Source organism: Dreissena polymorpha, chromosome 3 (genome assembly GCF_020536995.1).
Source record: "Dreissena polymorpha isolate Duluth1 chromosome 3, UMN_Dpol_1.0, whole genome shotgun sequence".
Lineage (NCBI taxonomy): Eukaryota > Metazoa > Mollusca > Bivalvia > Myida > Dreissenidae > Dreissena > Dreissena polymorpha.
Window position 1 is genome coordinate 151,336,644 of NC_068357.1, and position 20,604 is coordinate 151,357,247.

A 20,604-nucleotide genomic window follows, 5' to 3' on the forward strand; every position below is an offset into this window, starting at 1 on the left:
AAAACCTTTCTTGAAACGAAAAATATCATAAAAGCGCAAAGCGTCGTCCCTGATTAGCCTGTGCGGACTGCAGTGAATTCAGTAAATTCCAAAGCATCGAATACGTATCGCTTTATATTTATATTAATATGATACTCTTTCCTATTGGAGAGACGGTCCTATATACGATGATGTGCAGTTACTATACTTTTAGTCGGTGCTGTGAAGGTCTTAGCTGAGCCAAATTTATTGAACAATAATGAAATATAAGGCTATTTTTAAGAAATAATACATTCTTTTTCTACCAACAAATAACTTATTTACTGTTTAGTTGCATTAATTGACTACACACTTATCGTGAAAATAGATAAAATGTGTTCTGTGTCCACTGATATGTGTATGGGGGCTGCTTTCTAGCATATACAGTATATTGAAGGTGAATATCGTTCGAACTCCGCATGTTGGCGTATGTCACACTCGACGACACAACGCCAAGGCAGGCGAGCCACAGGCTAACTTTTTAGCCACCAGAACGTCCATAAGCTCACCTCGTCCTTGCACATGAACTGTTAAGTGAATTTAAACATACACCAGTTCAACTACGTATCCTCCTGAATTAGATCTATATAAGCAAGTTGTTTAATAGAAAAATTAGCGTAATACATTTTAAGTACTACATTTTCAGATGGTTGACATGCGTTTCGGTCAATTCATACCAACACAACATTTTAATATACGGCCCAAAAAACTGCTAAACAATAATCATTTATTTAAAAGCACCGAATTGTGGTCATATTATTATGATATCACAATGCAAACCCCATTGGATTTACATCATGTGTACTATTTTCGTTCTGAAATAAAAACGATTCCGGGCCATTGATTGCCTAGGAACGCCCATTTAGTGGCAGATTGCTCATATAAACCTTACCATTTACATAGAGTTAAGAAATGTCTCCTGGGTTCATTTTCTTTAATTTTCCAAACATATATATGTAGTGATGGTAAAATGGCATATGCATTTAAGCGAGTGAAACAAAAATGACACTATTTTTAATGTGAATGGCGAAACTCAACAGGAAATATTTTATTCAACTTAACGCACGGAAAATTAATCGATTGACAAACCCGTTTCGACTCATGGCTGCTACTTACGATGGTGCTTTAATATATATAATAAACAGGGCTATTAAGTTTAAGTTTACTTTGAAAATTGCTCAGCTTCGTAAGCAATTTCATTTTAGATTTTTCAAAGAAATGTAACTCGTTTCGCGTGAAACCCATATTCATGACTATATGTGGTGTTTTTGTGATGTTATGTAGTTAGTGTTAGTGTACATCACGAAGTAATTATATGGAATTGAGTTTTCTATCCTCAAGATAAATCCTGAGTCTTGGCGTCGTGCGAAATCAAAAGGTTAGCGTGTTTACATAATAAAATAAAGATTTCATAATATTATTAGCTGTTTAAGTGTCTACCGGAATTTGCAAACGGTGTTTTGCCCTTACTCTTTTAAAAGATATTGCAATATTAATATGAACACGAAACATATTTTTATTTCTGTTTTTTATCAGTTAACAAACAGATACAAGAATTTTGTTGAATGGTGAAACAAATCAAATTCATAAACAAAGAAATAATTTCAGTTGAAGCATTCGTTGTTATTATGAAAAATATGTTCGGTTTCGATATGTTCATTTCGATTCGATTCAATCTTTATATTACATCTAAGGCGTCCAGCACATACACACAAACATACAACAAAAGTACATGGAGAAAGAATTGTTGTGACGTGGGAAAATGAGGACATTCTTCATTTCTTGTGCTATTTTACAACTCCTCGTTTCAGCAGGTAAGTAGGTTTTACTTTGGACTCACATTAACCATGCAATATTAGATACTTCAAGCCTCTTGATTATGTTTGAGAATATCTACTATGATTCGTTTTACAACATTAAAATGTAGATACTTTTTTGGAGTTTCATGCTCTTAATTCATAAATGGGGCTTCTAAAAAATTGCTTTGGTCAAAATATATCGATATACTTCTTATGTTTTGCTTCTTTTGAATGGTATATTTAAACCGTGTGGTTTGCAATAGCATATTTAGTGTAAAGTTATCATAATGAATACGATTTGAGCCTTGCATTGATGTGCATTGAAAAATGTATGTCGCGTATTTGTTTCAGACATGAATATGATCTTTAACCCATTTATGCCTAGTGGACTCTCCCATCCTTCTGAATTGGATCAATTTATTTCCAAAATTAGGGATGTCTAGTATATTTGTTTCTATATTTAGAATATTTCTTAAAGAAATTCCTTAAAGCAAACAGCGCAGACCCCGATGAGACGCCGCATCATGCGGCGTCTCATCAGGGTCTACGCTGTTTGCAAAGGCCTTTTTTTCTAGACGCCATGCCTTAATGGAATAATTCCACATCCCAGGAGACATGGACACAATAATTTATATTATATATATATTAATATTTATTAGTAAGGTTTCATTCTTTATTGCAGTCAGAACAGGTCCAATTCAAATTAAGTGGCTTAAGAAATCATGTAATTCCTGCGACAAAAAGAACATAACAGATGAGCCTATTATTGATCATTTGGAGAGAAACTCGTGCGAGGCTGCCTGCTCTCAATATCAATCTACTTCAAGTTGGGTATTGACATTCTATGACGTGCACATGGTGAATAGAATCGAGCTCAATTATGACAAGCAATGTTGTGGTAACTATGCAGAAAACTGGTTTTGTATCACATTATTAAACTTTAAAACAAGTATTGGCTTACAAACGTTTTGATACATTTTACATTCATGGAAAGACTCAGTCCCACTACATATGCTTTGCAAACATTCTAAAGCCTAGTGTTAAACTTAAGGGTGAACGAATTTCTATAAAATGGAAGAGCATAGCGTTCTCTCTAATAATTAGCTGACGGATACGTGCACTGATTTATTTAATTTAAATAGTGTAACTTTGGATTGATATGCCTGATAACGCATCGTTCTAAAATTAGAATTTATTATAACGCGACTGATATACCCAAATCAGTTATAATGGATCAGTAAACGCAAATTCCAAAAAATAATTGCATAGTTGGTATAACTGGTTATTTGATTTTCAATATTTCTTTAGAAGAACGTTTCGACAACAATTTATTTCTATTTAAGTTGGGCATGGTACACAGATTTTGGTGAGCGTTGGAGTTGAGTCTGAGTTCATTAGGCCGGTTGATTTTGTGGAAGATGTCGGTTCCAACTATTCGATCAACCTTCGTCCAACAATGGCAAAATATTTGCAAATAACGCGCCTTGGCAAGAATGGCAGCTTTCTATGTGAGGTGAATGCGTTTGGACATTATTGTAAGTATTTACATATACAGCATGCAACTGTGGATCAATGTGTTAACAGTGTTCAAACTCCATAGCGGATATTAGAAGACTTTTGTACATGCAACTCAAGAAAAAATAGCAGAATCGGAATTTTTGTTAACTACTTTTCTCTTTTATTCAAAGCTTGGAACAATCAAACTTTTGAAAAGAAAATAAAGTTCGAAACTAAAATGCTGTATGAAACCTAAAAAAATATGTGTATTAATAATCCGATGTCTAATTGTTTTACTTCAAATGTTCTATTTTGCTTACAGTAAGGAAAGACAGAGGTTACGAAGAAAAACTGAAGTTTGAAAGGAGTATAAATCGGACAATTGTTTTTTCCAGTCCGGAAAACACAAGTTATGTGCAGTCGCAAATTATTCCAAGTAAGATGTTGTACACTAACTTAATAATTTTATTACTATGTTTACAGTCATATACACAAAATGTAAGGGACAATATTATCGCGTTTCTGTTAAGCGCCTGAGCATTTTATTAGGAAGCACCATAGTGGCGTTTGCATATTATGTATTACTTTTTAATATAAATAGACTTACTCATGAAAGTGCTACAAGTTGGAAAACCAAGCACCTCAATATGTGGTTACAAAACAAATATGTCCCATCTAAATTCCTGTCAAAATCACATTCCTTGTAAACACTTATTATTTCAATGAAACTTTAATTGGTAAGTCGTGTGCGGGGCCACGAATTAGATAGTTTTTTTTCATAACCTATTCATAATGCTTTGCTTTCATGCTCACATGTGTGGGTCACGCATTTTATTATTAAGTGTACGTGGTCCCTGCATTCCTGGAGGAGTGTTCATCCGTTTGGTCATCTTCTTCACAGGGGCATTTTTAGGCTGCGCGAGATAGATCATCTGGTACATATGACGTTTTTGTATATTGTTCGCTGTTCAAAGACGGACGTTTAAGTCTGATAGCTATTCTGCAGCTGTTTTGTTCTGGATAAGCACTTGACGCTGATGTTAATTTCTTCTACACTTACTTTGTTCTCTTCTTGGTGTTCGTCAATCCCAGCCTTGCCATTTTGTCTATCTTATAATGTTTGCGTTACCATTGAGAGAGGGTTCTGTGGAGTATAATTCTGAAATATGTTTGAACTACTACTGTAAGGCGAGGCAGTTTGTTTTTGCTGTTGATGCATCCAGAAATGACAAAAGAATCTGTTAAAAAGACTATCTGGAAGTATGAGTTTATCATGCTGGTGATGGTGTTTGCAGCATGGATTATATATTCCGCCTCAGATTTGTACTTTACAAATGTGAACCTCTAGGTTGTACATGTGCGCTCATAGATATATGAATACGCCTTGAGTCATTATTTCAAAATGGATGGTTACTAAAACATATGTGTTTAATTTGTGACCAAAGACCAATCATCAGAATCAAAACTGAGTCAGGAAACTATGGCATCTACATGTGCGAGCGAAGACGAGACACGAAAGCCTCGAGATGGTGACATGGACACCTGCATTTACAACCAAGCGTGGTGGAGATTGGATCTTGGAGCGATCATTGTGATTACACGTATAACTATACTCGGAAAAGGTATTACTGTTTATTCAATTGTTATTTGCTGCCATGATTATATTGTATTTCGACGTTCCATGTTTGAAAGATAAGGTGTGATCGATGTGATCCTCGTTACCACATTGAAACCCCCTAATCTTTGCATTGACCGTTTCACAGGCAGTGACCTAATATTTTATTAAGTTCTGCTTCGTGTGTTTACTTTATATATCGCAGACTTATTGGATTGTTTTATGATAAATCAATATAAATCATAAACATGGTATTTATGATTACAAAGGTGACAACATCATCGTGTCCACGGGGAGAAAGTTGGACACGCTGAGGCCTGAAATCTTTGTGGACCGAATAGACGGCGAGTTTTCGACTGAGTTGAGGTCAAGCCCGGTTCGGTATGTGCAGCTCCACACACTGGAGTATGAGATGCATATCATGTCCTTGTGTGAGATAGAGCTTCACGGTGCAGTCGATGAACAAGGTTAGTTGAATTAATGCTTTGTGGAGCGCAAAGTTCATGTTTTTGTAGCGTTCTCTGATGTCAGGGCAATTAGCCGCTTGTCTAAAAGGGGCTGGTAGAAATGGTTTCTCTCTTGGTGGTCTCTCTTAGATTTCATGCGATTGTATTAACATATAGCCGCCTCAATTTTCATTTTAATAACCTCTTCGCGCATGCATGACGGCCAGTGTGTGTCCGCAAGTAAGATGAACACAGTGCATGCCTTAAACGTTTTGATTTGTTAAATGAGCATTTGAACTGTGTGTGGATGCATTTTAATTTTTATTTTTTCGCAGTTGCTATATGTTCTGATTAAAAAACTTTTATCAAAGATATGTATAATACAACACATAATCAGATGTGGGAAACGCAATTAAACCAAAACCCAAAATAATAATTTATTATTATTATTATTTGTGTTATAATTAAAGCATTATACGTGTGTATACTTAGCAATAAGTTATGTGTCAGATTCGTTTCCTAAAACATACCCAAAGCAATGTAACTATTGTCGCTTCTTAACATATGACAATTGTGTGCGTTTGCATGACTGTTTTACTCGTATCTATCAATAACTGTACACATACAGCTGCCATTATAGGTCACGTAATAACGGAGCCATATACCACCAAGCTTCAATCTAGCACGGCCAGTCATGATAACGATACTACAAAAGGTAAGCACACAAGGTATCATCAAGAAATAAGCATATTATATATATTTCAGCTCTTAAATAGGGGAAAAAAGATTATTGAAATAAACTATGGTATTGATAAAAAAGAACAACATAAATTGGAAATATTATGTTACGCGCCTAATCCATACGCTTATAAAACTATTATAACTACGAATCGGAGAACATCATCAAATGCTAGTTCAATAATTACGAAAGTTGTACCTTTTGAAAAAAAATACTGGTGGTAACTTCTTAATATTTAATTTATTATAAGACAACTATGAAGTTAATCGTAGGAAAATGTGGCCTCGCTTGAATGATAAAGAAAGGAGCAAAAGCATTAAGATTGAAGCGATACTTGACAACATCTAAGGTTAACAAGTAAAACACATGTTTATTGTACAATTGTTCATAGCGGACACCACTCAACTTCTTTTACGAACCGACGATAGCAAAAATACAAGCTCGGGCATTGTTCTGCCGGTGGTTGCAGCTGTACTATTAATAGGTGTAGCTATTTTACTGGTCTAAGAAACTACTAAGAAAACGGAAATAGAACTTAAGTAAGTATAATGCCTATTGCTTTCTTTTTCTGTGCGGTTTTTACTTTAAAAGTCAAGAGTTGAATTTCTTTAAGTTTCATGTCAGTCATGAAACAATGTGTTAGGATTGTTCGGGTTTCTTGATGTTTCAAGTAGAGACTAAGTGAGTCAAGTGCCGCAAAGACAATCGACAATAAGTGATTTTCTGCTTAACTCATTTATGCCTAGTGGACTCTCCCATCCTTCTAAATTGGAACATTTTTTTCCCAAAATTAGGGATTTCTAGTATACGTATTTCTATATTTAGAATATTTCTTACAGAAATTCCTTTAAGCAAACAGCGCAGACCCTGATGAGACGCCGCATCATGCGGCATCTCATCTGGGTCTACGCTGTTTGCCAATGCCTTTTTTCTAGGCATAAATGGGTTAACTGAATTTAGTGCTTATTTTTGTTTAATAATTATTTTTAAAGATCTACAAATGTTAATTCGCAATCATATTTAAGTACTGTTTTCTAAATCTATTTGGAAATAATTTCAAAAATGACTACAGTCATAAAACCAATCAAAGATAGTTGTAGATTTCAGTATAAGATTATTAAGATGTACTATCGTTTTAATAGTATGGGATTTTTTTTATAAAATGTATGTTGATATACTTATGATATCAGAATATATAGATATGCACATACCTTCTAACTGCATAGTGGTGTGCGCACTTTGGTTTGTCTACTGCAAGTTCCGTTTATCGACGTACACGGGGAAGAAAAAACTGTCGTTTTGCATTATTAATTGAGAATTTCATATCAATACAAATGTATTAAAACGCGTTGAATTAATAAACTAACAATTTTCATAAATAGGTCTACATTTTTACATATGACTAACTTAATTGATCTGGTATAAAAGTATATGATAAAACATATTTAACAAAACCCGACACAAACACACACGTGTTTGCCAACATATAGATAAAGCTTGTAGTGACGTTTATTGTTTATATTTAAATTAATGGAAACGGATACATAAAATAACATATCACCGATCGCCGTGGCCTAGTGGATAAGGCGTCCGCCTCAAGATCGGGAGGTCGAAGGTTCGAGCCCCATGGGGAGCGTTTGTCGAAGGATGGATGTTTGTCATGGGACTTATTCCGATATGGCCGGCTCGTGAGTCGCGAGCGTTAAACATGAATGTTTACCGACTTCTATCCGCCTGGCGCCTGGCATAGTGATAGGAGTTTGGAGGTACATGGTATACACGCTAAGTGTCTCATAAGCCAAATTGGCTGGCCCTTTCAATAGGGTTGACACTATAATAAAAAAGACCTTTACCTTTACCTATCAACACATATAAATACTGAATAATTTTATGACGCCATTAAAAGTGTGAAAAACATACAATTAAATTAACAAGATTCTGAGGTGGTATTTCAGAAGCATCTTAAGTTAAATTTTATTTTTATCCTTAAATTGGGAAATTTTCTTTAGTGTTTCATTTCATAATGCAATAGTTAGGCATCTAAAAATTACATCAAATTAACATCATTATGTCAAAGTTATTTGAGGAATACAAAAAACATGCATGTCTTTCTTTAGTAAAGAAATACAAAATATTGTAATTTTGAACGAAAGTGAAAATATTTAAGAAATGACTTAAGATGTTTCTGGAATACGACCCCAGATTAATGTTGGTAAACTTTGTATGCAAATAAGTTTGTAAACCTGTCAGAAACTATTTTACTATCAATTTTGTTCTAGGAGTAAATTCCGTGCGTTACAACGATATGAAGACCGGAACTCCATAACTATGACCAGATCAAAGACACCAAGGTCCAAATTCTCAAACCTCTAACAGCAGATCAGGCAAACTCTCCGTTAACTCATTACATGCATAACAGTAATATTAACGGTACCTTATTATCAACCAACTTGCAATTATTTTAGAACAAATAATTTTATTATTAATTATTACTGATTATATTTCTTAACAATCTAAACGGCTGTAAGATGGAATGGTCGTCAAAGTGCTTCGAGCAACAACACTCTCTTTGTTTTCTTACGATATAACTACAAATATTACTTGTAATGTCATTATATATTTGATTTGCATACGATCAGCCATTGAGTCGATCCACAATGGACAGTTAGTTTCGCCATATTTAAATGTATTCTCAGTGTTTCCCGTTTGAAAAAGTTTATTGGCACGTCGTATGCATATTTTGTCGAAAGATCTTGTCATTCATTTACGTGTATCTTCGTCGCCTTTTCCCAGTTGTATGAGGCATGACTGCATGTATGTGTTTTGAATTGTGTTTAAAGTCTTTTGTAAATGTATTTGTACATTGCTTGTATATTTTTATTTGCATGTATTGATTGTTTTGTGTTGTTTCTCCGTTTGTTAACAAATTGCGTTTGCTAGACTTAGGAAGAAAAAAACACGTGAAAATAAATACTGACTCACTTAAAATGCATCAAGTCCAGTTTCATACATATGATAACAGCTGATATATTGTGTGATATTAAAAGGGTTTTCGTATCGCCAATTGGCCATCTTTGATTGCAGATTAGTAAGGTTGAAACCAAATCCGTAATAAAGCTAGTGTGAACAAGTGCATGACGACACTGGCGGAAATGTATGTCTGTTGTAAATTTTTATACAAAATGTTCACTGGCATAAACTGGGAGAACCGCAGTGAATATACTTTGTCTCAAGATTTTTTCATTCTTTGACAGCTATTTTCGTCTATGTTAAACAGATTGTGGAGTTCTTTCATTGTGTTTTTGTCTGTACTTTTTGTTGCATTTTTGCATTTATTTGTTTTGTATTATGTTTGATATCCTTTGTAAAAGGAGTTGTATATTGTTTTTTTTTTATGTATTTTCATTTTTATGTATTGATTTTTTTTATTTTTAAATATTTATTTTTGCTAAACATTTGAAGAAAATAGAAAGAACAAACAATACTGACTCATTTCATATACACTAATCACACTTTCATTCATAGGATAACATCTTACATATTGTGTTACATTGTAAGAATTTTTAAATCGCCAATTCGACAATTTTGTTTGTACCGCCAGATTACTTAGATTTTGTAAACTTTGGTTAATTGCGGTTTGCGTCTATATTGAACTGCTGTATTAATGTAATAGTGCTAGAACTCATGTACGTGCTTTTGTAATTAACATTGTTATAGAACCAATATGAATTTTATTTTAAACATTAATTACACTTGCGGATTTGTTCGTATGTTGTGCATTACTAATAGAATGTAAGTAATACATGTTAAACGATATTTAATATGGGTAAGTATAATTATGTTTAAAGTTTAAAGCACACACTTTCCGTCAGAACGGTATTTTATGACATTAGATATGATTCTAAATTGCAACAGACAATTTCCTGTAATATTGTGTTCTACTTACCGGTTTTATTCCCCAAACACTTGACTTAATTTTCAAAAGTTAAACGATTTTTGTCAAAGTAATATTAATTACTATGCCTTATCGTCTTAAAAGACAATTTAACAATACCACTTAATACATTTGTATTAAAGAGTTGTATTTCTTTGTATATATAAAAAATAGATGATTTATAATATTATTATAACTTTTTGTTCTTTAGATTTTGTCTTGTACGCAGGATCAAAGATGTTCAGAGTTTTCAACACTTTTGATAGTTGTAAAACGTTACGTCAAGACATCGGAATGGTCCCGGATCAATACCCTGGTTGTGGTGCAACTTTTCTAGATGAAATGCAGCTCTCACGGTTAACATCAAACTACTAAAATAGAACCATTATTACTTCTTTGCTGAAACGTTTCCTATCTGGTCGATTTTCCCGTAAATTAAATACGAAATTTAAACTACGACAATATCGAGAACATTTTAGTTATTAATGAACATTCGCTAAAATCTCGGTAGCCCTGGAATCGAGGTTTTAAAATTATTTTAAAAACCGACACAAATTACAAAAGAAAAATAAGAATTTCATAAAACACTATACTCACTAGCAACCATAAATGAGGTGGGGAGAGGTGTATGGTAGGATCAGATTGCAAAAAAATAAAAAATAAATAAACCCATTTATGCCTAGTGGCCTCTCCCATCCTTCTTAATTGGATCAATTTATTTCCAAAATTAGGGATGTCTAGTATACTTATTTCTATATTTAGAATATTTCTAACAGAAATTCCTTTAGGCAAACAGCGAAGACCCTGATGAGACGCCGCAAATGCGGCGTCTCATCTGGGTCTACGCTGTTTGCCAAAGCACTTTTTCTAGACGCTAGGCATAAATGGGTTAACAAGCCGTTTGCCTCTATGACCCAGTTCATGTCCATCCAGTACACAGAGCTCATGATAGAAGGGAGGTAACAGAAAAGATCAGGCGCCTTTCTTGATCTGGAATTACCGCTTGTCAACAACAAAAATTGAAATGAAAGATCATGCTTTATTTTATAATTGAATTACCTTTTGTTAAAAATGCACGACTGTCAATGCAACCAGAGAAACTTTCATTTGTATTTGAGTTTAATCAAATAGGTTCTCACACGTAGATACGTTTTATATTGTATGCAAAAAATTGCCTTTGTACACAAAACATGACTTGATTTTTTTTTATAGAAAAATGCTATTTTTGAGTAGCGCTAGCATAGATGATTTAAAAGGAATTTTTAATTTGACAGTTCCATTTTATTTGTATGAACCGTTTACAATAATGGTAGTTTTTTTCAATTGTAAACACATAACATCCCTATTATTCAACTACGCATATGCTTTTACACTTATTTGTTGTTCATTTTGAAAAACCTGCGCACGTGCTGCGCGTCATGGCACATTCGGCGCACCTCGCGCTGTATCTTCTCGTTACAGTCCCGGCACGTGAAATCGAACGTCACTTCTGTCATATGTTTGTAGCACCTCTTGTTTGGCATATCCCATATTTTACTTATGTTCTTAAACATCTCAATCATTCCGTCTTTCTCATCTGTCAACTGACCATTCCTCCTTTCCAATTTCGTCTCGGCATTTTTCAAATCCTGTGCGTAATCCCTCATCATGTTCACTTTTTCCTTGTATATTTTAATCAGCGTCCGTTCACTCAGACATTTACAAAGAGGGTCGCGCTCAAGATCCTCCATAGTTCGGGTTTTAGCGAAGTCTACGCACTGTTTGTAGAGTTGCTTTAAATCATGCTTCTCAGCGAGAATGAGACTGTCGATGCAAGCGTCTTGTGCACACAGAAATGTTTCACAACGACTGCGCATGCTCGGCATGTCGAATTCGTCTGCGAACTCAAGGAGGAATGTAACGTTTGTTTCTGTAAATGGAGACACGCAATTAATAATAAAGTGACAACATCAGACAAGCAAACGTTTGACCAATAAAGAACACAATTAATTGGACATTTGTGAAACCGATAAATTATGTTAACAATCGAACAATGAAGAAAGCATCAAAACGCAAATGAAGCAAACACCCAATTTTTAAATCAACCAATTAAACCATTACGCTAATAGATCAAAATCTTGAACCATATCAGTTAGATTCTCCGCATGATTAATTAATATTTTATCCAAATCCTGACATTAATTACTAACAGCTCATTAATGATGTAAAAAAATGCATTAGTATAAAAAAAACAGTTATCATTAGTCATTACTGAAAGCTTAATCCATATGTTTAATACATTGAAGCTTAACAAATCGAACAAGTGAAGAGGGAGCGAATGCTTGTGTTGACCCCCCCCCCATGCACACACAAACAAACACCTTGATTCAAATTGTATGTCGATCTGTATCCAACATTGGTCATAGTTACTTTTTGTAATAAGCATAAATCAGTCACCACACTGACCAAGCAACTTTATCCGTATCATTTAAAGGGGCTTTTCGCACATTTTGGCATGTTTTGAAATTTGTCATTAAATGCTTTATATTGATAAACGTAAACATTGGATCTAAAAAGCTCCAGTAAAAAACACGCATAAAATTAAAAAAAGAATAAAAAGTAACCCTCAACCAGGCTCGAACCACTGACACTTGGAGTAAACGAAGAAAAAGACAACCGCTAAGACCACTCGGCCATTCGTCCTCACACAATCATTGATGCATTTTAAATACTTTATTTAAACAATACTCGTAGTATCACAAAATATAACGACAACAACAAAACTCTCCAAATACAATTATTTAGTCGATTCGCGTTGCAAGTTGCAACGCTTTATAATTTTCATTTTTTTAAATCGTCGAAAGGTGCATATAATGGATATTTAGAGCATGGTAAATGTTCAGTATTACTGTTTCCTCACAAATAGCTATCATAACTACAAACAAAATTTGCGAATCTGAAACAATTTTTTTAATTTTGTCAATTTACCAAATCGTGAAAAAGCCCCTTTAAAACTGTCATTTTCCTGCAGATTTAGGCTCACACTATCACACAACAATCTTTTATTTGATTCATTTACAATAAACACATGCCTCCTTATAATGAATAAATAACGTTAACCTGAAATAGGTTTCTGTGTTGAATAAATACACTGCAAAAGTTCTATAACGTCATCGAGATTTTTGTCCTCAAGAACTATTTCTATTGATGACGTCAGATCATCCGGGCAGTCAGTTATAAATAACTTCCGCCATACGCCTGACCACTCCGCTAAATATTGCCTGTGTACGTAAAGGATTGTTCCCTCCACCACGATATTGACGTCACTCAGTTCGTCATGTTTTGTAAAGTCACGTTGTGGTGGTGGTAACGTCATGTTTTCTTACTGAGTCGCGTAAGTTCATGTGTTAAACATTCGCTTCCATATTCCGCATTCAAGCTTGTTTCTGAAATAAAGTAAGATCCTATCAAAACAACTCAATAACATAATGGCAATCTCAATTCAACATTATTATTATAAGCATTAATAAAGATGTACAATTTGTTTTCTTCGATTCATCTCAATCGTTTGTCCATATTGTTTAAGAAATAATTCGTGTACGTTATAGTTTGTTTTCGAATAACCCACTGCCGGAAGTTTAGATGCGTAGGGATAAAATCACGAGTGCGAAGCACGAGTGATTTGAAACCACGCATCTAAACATCCGGCCGTGGGTTATTCGACAACAAACTATAAAGTACACGCATTATTTAGATTCTAAAACAGTTTTTACTAAAGATTTATACAATGTTTTTTATTTTTCTTGTGTACTATTTATGTGAAGTTCCATCCATAAAAATAACTTTCGGCTGTTCTGTCGATCAGATCGACTTTCATTCATAAAATACCGGATTATTACGCTGATGGAAAATATATTGGCAAGTTTTGTTTAGATACAGCGCGTGTTTTCAGTGTATAAGCTCCGCCCATAATTATTGCAGAATAACCCATAGACGATTTTCATATTTGTTTATATGAAATTTGGCACGTGCCGTGTTCGTATTGTTTATAAACATATCTGTTAGACCCACCATTAAAATAACGTGTAAGTAATACAAGAATGTGTTTTTCGCTTATGATCTAATACATATGTCGCAGTGTCACGATTTGCTCACAGATAACATTTATTAAAGCACCAACGATATATTTAAACACACGAAACCGCTGTGTCTCTCATACAACAAGGCTATTTGGATAATATGCTAAACTATTTAAGATAACGCTCTGTACAGGTCGCGGTGATTTTCCTTCAAAGCAGCTTTGTTTTGTAAGCGCCTAATCCACTTTAAGTACACGGTAAATTACCCGACTGCTAATATATGTCGACAGGTTTATTTGACATTATTTGCTTAAGAGTCTACTTTCTTTACTTTTAACTTTTTTGGTGTAATCATTAGTGTATGAAAGATTGTATTTCGTTTCTTGTTAACGGATAAGTAGAAGTTCATGATCATAAATCGACTATAAAGTATTTTATGTTAAATATATAGATCTATTATGTTATTCGTATGTACTTGTTTTTTACTTAAGACGTTTCATTAAAAAAGTAAACGCTTTAAATGGTTTAAACTTATGGAAAACGTATGAACCGCTAGTATAGGTAATTACAAACATAACAGTAGTTTACATTCCAAAAAATGTCTTAGTTTTTAGGCATGTGCAGCGTCGTAGCCACGCTGAGGCAAACCGAGGCAGTTGCCTCGGCTAAAATTTGCAGAGCAATGTTGAGATTTCAAGGAAAAAAAAGGAAAATTTATGTCAAAGAATACTAAGTACAATTGGTTCATGTTCAGGCAGATAATTGTTCAATTTAATAAATTCAATTGATGCCAAAATGGATAAGCAAAATGATTTGGAAAATCCGTATATTAAACAAATCGTCGCACTGTACGCTTCGATGCTATAATCATGGTGGACTTAGGAACGTACCGAGCTAGATTATCCATATTCATATTATCATGGCTTGTATGAGAGAGCTGCGTCTCAATTTTTTCGTTTTCTATCTGACTTCACATGAATAATATGACTATTTTTCCGTAGTTAAGATTGTTACATCAGTGTCACTTCAAACACCGTTTATGGTAATAGAATCTAATATTAACAATAGACTTAAAGCATATTTTTTGTTAACTTTAATATTGATGCTTAACGGTCATATATAGCGTCCACGATTCCGCTAGTTTAGGTATAAAATTTTAAACAGAATTTAAATGCATAAAACATGAAGAGACGTTCTGGGTATAAAAATAATCCGGGGGGGGGGGGCATGCCCCCGGACCCCCCTTGGATGACCTAAGATACTGCATCGGCTAAAATTTGAGGCTGGCTACGCCACTGATGTGTTCCCAAATATATCATGTCTTTTTAATTGATATAATGTTAGTAAAAGCCATTTGAAATACCCCGTGCGTGTATTTTGAAGTTTATTCGGTCCTTATGCGTCTAAAGCCGCATTATGTGGGGACCAGCTGTGTATCCCAGCCCTCCTTCATACTTAACTTACTAGGCCCACGAAAGTTCGGACGAATGTTGAATTAAAGCTGATAATAAAACATAGTTATATGCAAACATGAAATGTATATGTAAAGTATGCTTTTGTTTTATATGTCATAAAGCAGTTTACTATTTAGAACGTTAGAAATCATGCGTTTTTATTAATGTTTCCAATACGTTTCTTGGCATAAAAAATGCATCGTTGAAAACATGCTCATATGCGTTAAGATCTTTTCAAATACTGTATCGTTTGTTCGGTAGATGAACGTTAACGACGTATGTTGTTATCATATTCCGTATCTTTTTATGACAAAACGTAATCGGTTACGAAGTATGCGCGTCGTATGAACAATAAAGGTGTCGTATTCTAAATAGTCGAATACTGTTATCACTAGACACGTCTTTTATCGACAGAGACATTTAAAACCACGTCATTCACAATAGACGTATCATTTTTTTTATAATTCAAACTACAGTTGTATCAGAAGATGTAATTATTTCACTTATACTTAAAGTTCGATCGCTATGTGTTTTTTCTAAATTCTGTCCGGTTTCAATATGCTGCATCTCTCATAACTCTATTAGAGTGGTTTTATACATGAACTTGTTTAATTTTCTACACGTTTTATATATCATGAATGTATAAAAGAGAGACTCAAATAAACTTTCTGTCTGTCGCATAAACTTTTTGTCTGTCTGTAATGCGCATACTGCAATATAACTTCTCCTTTGCGATCGTGTGGAGTTATTTAAACATATTTCAATGCACACTCTGTCGCCCATTATGCTGGTTTGTTATCGCATCAGCTTACTTTAAATTTGCATTTGTATGCATGCGAGGGTGCAAAACTATTGATTTGAACACAGAATGCATAGGGCGTTTATATGGAGGATTTGTGTGGTAAATGTACCAAACACTGAGCGTTATTCATTATGTTAGCTTCTTTGATTTCTATGTCTTCGTCTGTAACCAAACGAAGAGCGCGTCGTGAAAAACAAGGGCTAGCATTAATTGGGGCCGGTCAACAAGTTGGCGAGCTGTATTTAGTATAATTACTTAATTGTTAAAGATTTAAAAAGGAATTTATAGATAATAATCTGACCAGGTACGAAACTTCATCTTGTATGAATTTGTTCGTTGAAAGGAAGTATTTTCTAAACGAAAATACAGTCTAGGCTGATGACAGTGTCGTCCCTGATAAGCCTGTAGTACACAGGTTAATATTGGACGACTCATAATGCCCATGCAAACCCATTTATGCCCAGTGGACTCTCCCATTCTTCTAAGTTGGATCAATTTATTTCCAAATTTAGGGATGTCTAGTATATTTATTTCTATATTTAGAACAATTCTTACAGAAATTCCTTTAAGCAAACAGCGTACACCCAGATGAGACGCCGCATCATGCGGCGTCTCATCTGGGTTTACGCTATTTGCAATGTCCTTTTTTCAGGACGCTAGGCATAAATGGGTTAAGTTCAGTTTTCCCTAAACTCGTCTCAAATCACCGTATCACATTTGTATGGACTTAAAAAAACATCGATTTGAAGTTATATTTTACACCGGAAATGAACGGACCTTTCAATATTAACCCATGTATGCCAACGTCTAGAAAAAGGCCTTTGCAAACAGCGTAGACCCATGATGCGGCATCTCATTGGATCTGCGCTGTTTGCTTAAAGGAATGTCTGTAAGAAATATTCTAAATATAGAAATAAATATACTAGACATCCCTAATTTTGGAAATAAATTGATCCAATTTAGAAGGATGGGAGAGTCCACTAGGCATAAATGGGTTAAGGTAAGGACTCGAGTGTGTAAGTGCATCTATTGCGCTATTTGATAAGGCGATAAGTAGGGGCATCGCTGTTATTATAGTATAAAATTTTTTGAAATTTTAAACAGAATTTAAATGCATAAAACATGAAGTATAAGGAACAAATACATTTTTATTCAGATTGGACACTTTCAAGCTAGTCTACCAAAAGTAATGTAAATGTATATGCTTTCGGCGAACATCGAACAGTACCTTCTATAAATTCAACCTCACGTGCAAATTGTATTTGCTGTCAAATGCAATAAAAACTGCAATGCAGAATTAAATCCTCAGACGCGAGAAGTTTGTAGGATTAGAATGGACTGTAAATGGTTACTAACAAAAATTTAAATCTAGACATTTCCAAACGATCGATTCAATGAAAGCAGCTTGCGAATTATAAACATTGTTCAAATAAGAAAATATTGATAAGGTGTACACAACCTTAAATGTCGATATCAAATATCTATTTAATTAAAGTATACCCGTTTTAAGCTGGTATTATTCCCTTCTTTTCAGATGGTAATGGTGCATGCATAATTACCTGTTTGTATGATTGAAAACAGTTTTTATCCCGTATAAACGAAATCGAATGATTATATATACGAGAAGTACTTATGAAAATATTTTACTTGTTGAATAACAGACCTTGGCACGTTATTTTAAACCTGTTATCTTTCCAGCCATAATGTGAAATACTATGAAGAAAGAGCTCTGCAAGTTTTTACCAATAATAACTATCATCCTTACATTAACCCATTTATGCCTAGCGTCCATAAAAAACGCCTTGGCATGATGCGGCGTCTCATCAGGGTCTGCGCTGTTTGCTTAAAGGATTTTCTGTAAGAAATTTTCTAAATATGGAAATAAATATACTAAACATCCCTAATTTTGGAAATAAATTGATCCAATTTAGAAGGATAGGAGAGTTCACTATGCATAAATGGGTTTATTGTTCGACAATGCAGATATGATGATGACGTTGATGCAGCATGCTGATGGTGAATGTTTTATGCCGTTCTATCAAGGGTGTCGACATATATTATGTCTTAACGAAATGACTGCCGCAATTCAATCTAATATTGATACTAATAATCTGATAACATAATAAAATTATCGGAAGTCGCATTAAAATCGTCTACTGTGTATAGTCACATTCGTTACAATATAAAACAAATCATTACAATTGCCAACGAAAATATAGTAATTTTACACGAAGTTTAATGTTGCCAAGGCTTTAGACATAAGTTTGAACCAATAGCAACGGGAACTCATATTATTCCAACATAAGACTTAGTGATGGAGTTCCATTTCCCCGATCTGTGTTCACGTTCTGTAACGAACCCTACGAGTTTTGGACACACAGGCATCTCTTAATTCACGTCTTTTCAAATAATTTTTTTTAAATCATGTAAAAAAGATTTAAATTATGAAAGGGTTATACTGTTTATTACTTGCCACAGAGCTAGTGTCAACTCTCTTATCAGTTCTGTTTAATTAAATCGATTAATTGTCTCTGAAATAATATGTAGGAAATCAAATTATGCATAATTATTAAAGAATGTTTAAACCGCCATAAATATATAAAATAAAAGGTTTCCTAAGAAAAATTCAAAACAGATGACAGACAAGCTTAACAAATCTTAATGTTGAATAACGTGTGTTAATGTGTTGAGATGCTTTTTTTAAGAAAACGACTAGTGAAAACAAGGAAATACAAAGAACTTATTTTGACATAACGTAATATTCGATTATCACCTTACTTAAAACATACTTTCATAATGACAATATTTGTAAGTTGTACAATACCGTCAACAGGTGAGAAACAATATCACTATTGTATTACGATATATTATATTATATAATTTTATATACCGGTAATTATTATTATATAATATTGAGCGTAGTAACTTTTTTCCTTGTAATGCTTAAGATTAATACGTCATTAAATCGATGTATACGATTATAAATGATTGAATCGCATTAATATTATCGAAATTAATTTAAAAGCAGATACCGGTACGTAACAAAGAAACGGAGGAAACTCATTCAATCAAATGAAAACTATTTTATGCACTTGAGATAAAAAAAATGAAATCGATAGCTTACTGTTCAAACTGGTAAACCACCTCACAAATCTATTAATGAACTAAGTAAAGGGCAGTTAAACAGACGACAGAGAGTACGCTTATGTTGATGATGGGGGAGATTTTGGTGGTAACGGAAATGGTGATGATGTTGTTGTCTTGGACTATTATTATCATTTGATGTTGCTAGTAAATGATGCTTATAGTGGGTGGTTTGTGTGATGGTGCTGTAAGGCGAAAATTGATGATCATTATGTGTTTTTAATGACAGTGGTAATTTGATGCTGTGCATCGGTTGCTAAGACAACTGATCAAGTACTACGAATGAATGAACAGTATCAAATGCAATTATAAACTATGTAATGTGCATGCACATAACAGCATATCAACAATCAAAGTTATGCACTCACCACCATGAAAAGTCCTTCACATTCCAATGTGCATAGATATCCGGTGATCGCTTTCACTTGTTCACAAACGACCTGCCATAAATATATCTCGTGAACCTTATGGGTACAATATACACCAGTCCGTCTTAAATCCACCACATTATATTTAGTTAAGACGCGATCGGATAAAATCAATATTCGGAAACAGTTTAACTGTGAAATTCTTTATCGTCCAGCTGTTAAACATCTTGCATTATTCAGTGAACAAGTGTCGATACTCCCCCCCCCCCCCCCCCCGATGTAAAATATGCTTAAAGCTCGCTTTTCGTACGTTAAATTGAAATAATTGCATGGGAATATGTCAACTTATTGTTCAATTATTTGACGCACTTCTTTTAGAGGGAAATCTCGTGTGTGTTGTCTTCATTTTCTATTTATGAATCGATTAACATGTATATGATTTTTTGTATTTAGAGCAGTTTCTTAATCAATATCAACTAATGCTTATACATGTAAATGATTAAACGATAACTTCCAGATAAAGCTGTATGTTTTCACGTCAAGAGCTGATCAATGCATTGATACAATATCATTTTAAATATAAATATCACAAACTCATGAGCGTTTAATTAGCCGTATACCGGTAGTTTGTATCACTCCATCTCGTCACTGAAAACGTTAAACCGACGTTCAGTATATGTGTATAAATACGTTTTTACATACAATAAATAAATATTCGGCACATACGGTA

General features: G+C 34.0%; 3 protein-coding genes across 9 annotated transcripts in view; 1 reads left to right on the plus strand and 2 right to left on the minus strand.

Annotated features, from left to right (window-relative positions):
* LOC127871969 (replication factor C subunit 1-like) overlaps nt 1-20,604 on the minus strand; it is a 113,327-nt gene that overhangs the window by 20,343 nt on the left and 72,380 nt on the right. The window lies entirely within an intron of this gene.
* On the plus strand, nt 1,020-10,238 carry LOC127871990 (uncharacterized). 5 transcript variants are annotated; one of them, XM_052415344.1, is made up of 10 exons: nt 1,020-1,396; nt 1,713-1,832; nt 2,500-2,715; nt 3,161-3,352; nt 3,637-3,750; nt 4,772-4,936; nt 5,199-5,396; nt 6,004-6,090; nt 6,506-6,653; nt 8,394-10,238. In XM_052415344.1, the coding sequence occupies exons 2-9, from the start codon at nt 1,781-1,783 to the stop codon at nt 6,619-6,621; spliced, it is 1,140 nt and encodes a 379-aa protein (XP_052271304.1). In that variant the 5' UTR covers nt 1,020-1,396; nt 1,713-1,780; the 3' UTR covers nt 6,622-6,653; nt 8,394-10,238. The 5 variants fall into 5 exon arrangements, with proteins under 5 accessions (XP_052271304.1, XP_052271305.1, XP_052271306.1 ...); XM_052415342.1 differs by having other exon boundaries at nt 1,029-1,396; nt 4,760-4,936; XM_052415343.1 differs by having other exon boundaries at nt 1,032-1,396; nt 4,760-4,936; nt 6,016-6,090.
* LOC127871998 (ankyrin repeat and BTB/POZ domain-containing protein 2-like) lies at nt 11,145-20,150 on the minus strand. The gene is made up of 3 exons (XM_052415359.1): nt 19,875-20,150; nt 13,148-13,473; nt 11,145-11,957 (listed from the first exon to the last, which is right to left on the minus strand). The coding sequence occupies exons 2-3, from the start codon at nt 13,401-13,403 to the stop codon at nt 11,422-11,424; spliced, it is 792 nt and encodes a 263-aa protein (XP_052271319.1). The 5' UTR covers nt 13,404-13,473; nt 19,875-20,150; the 3' UTR covers nt 11,145-11,421.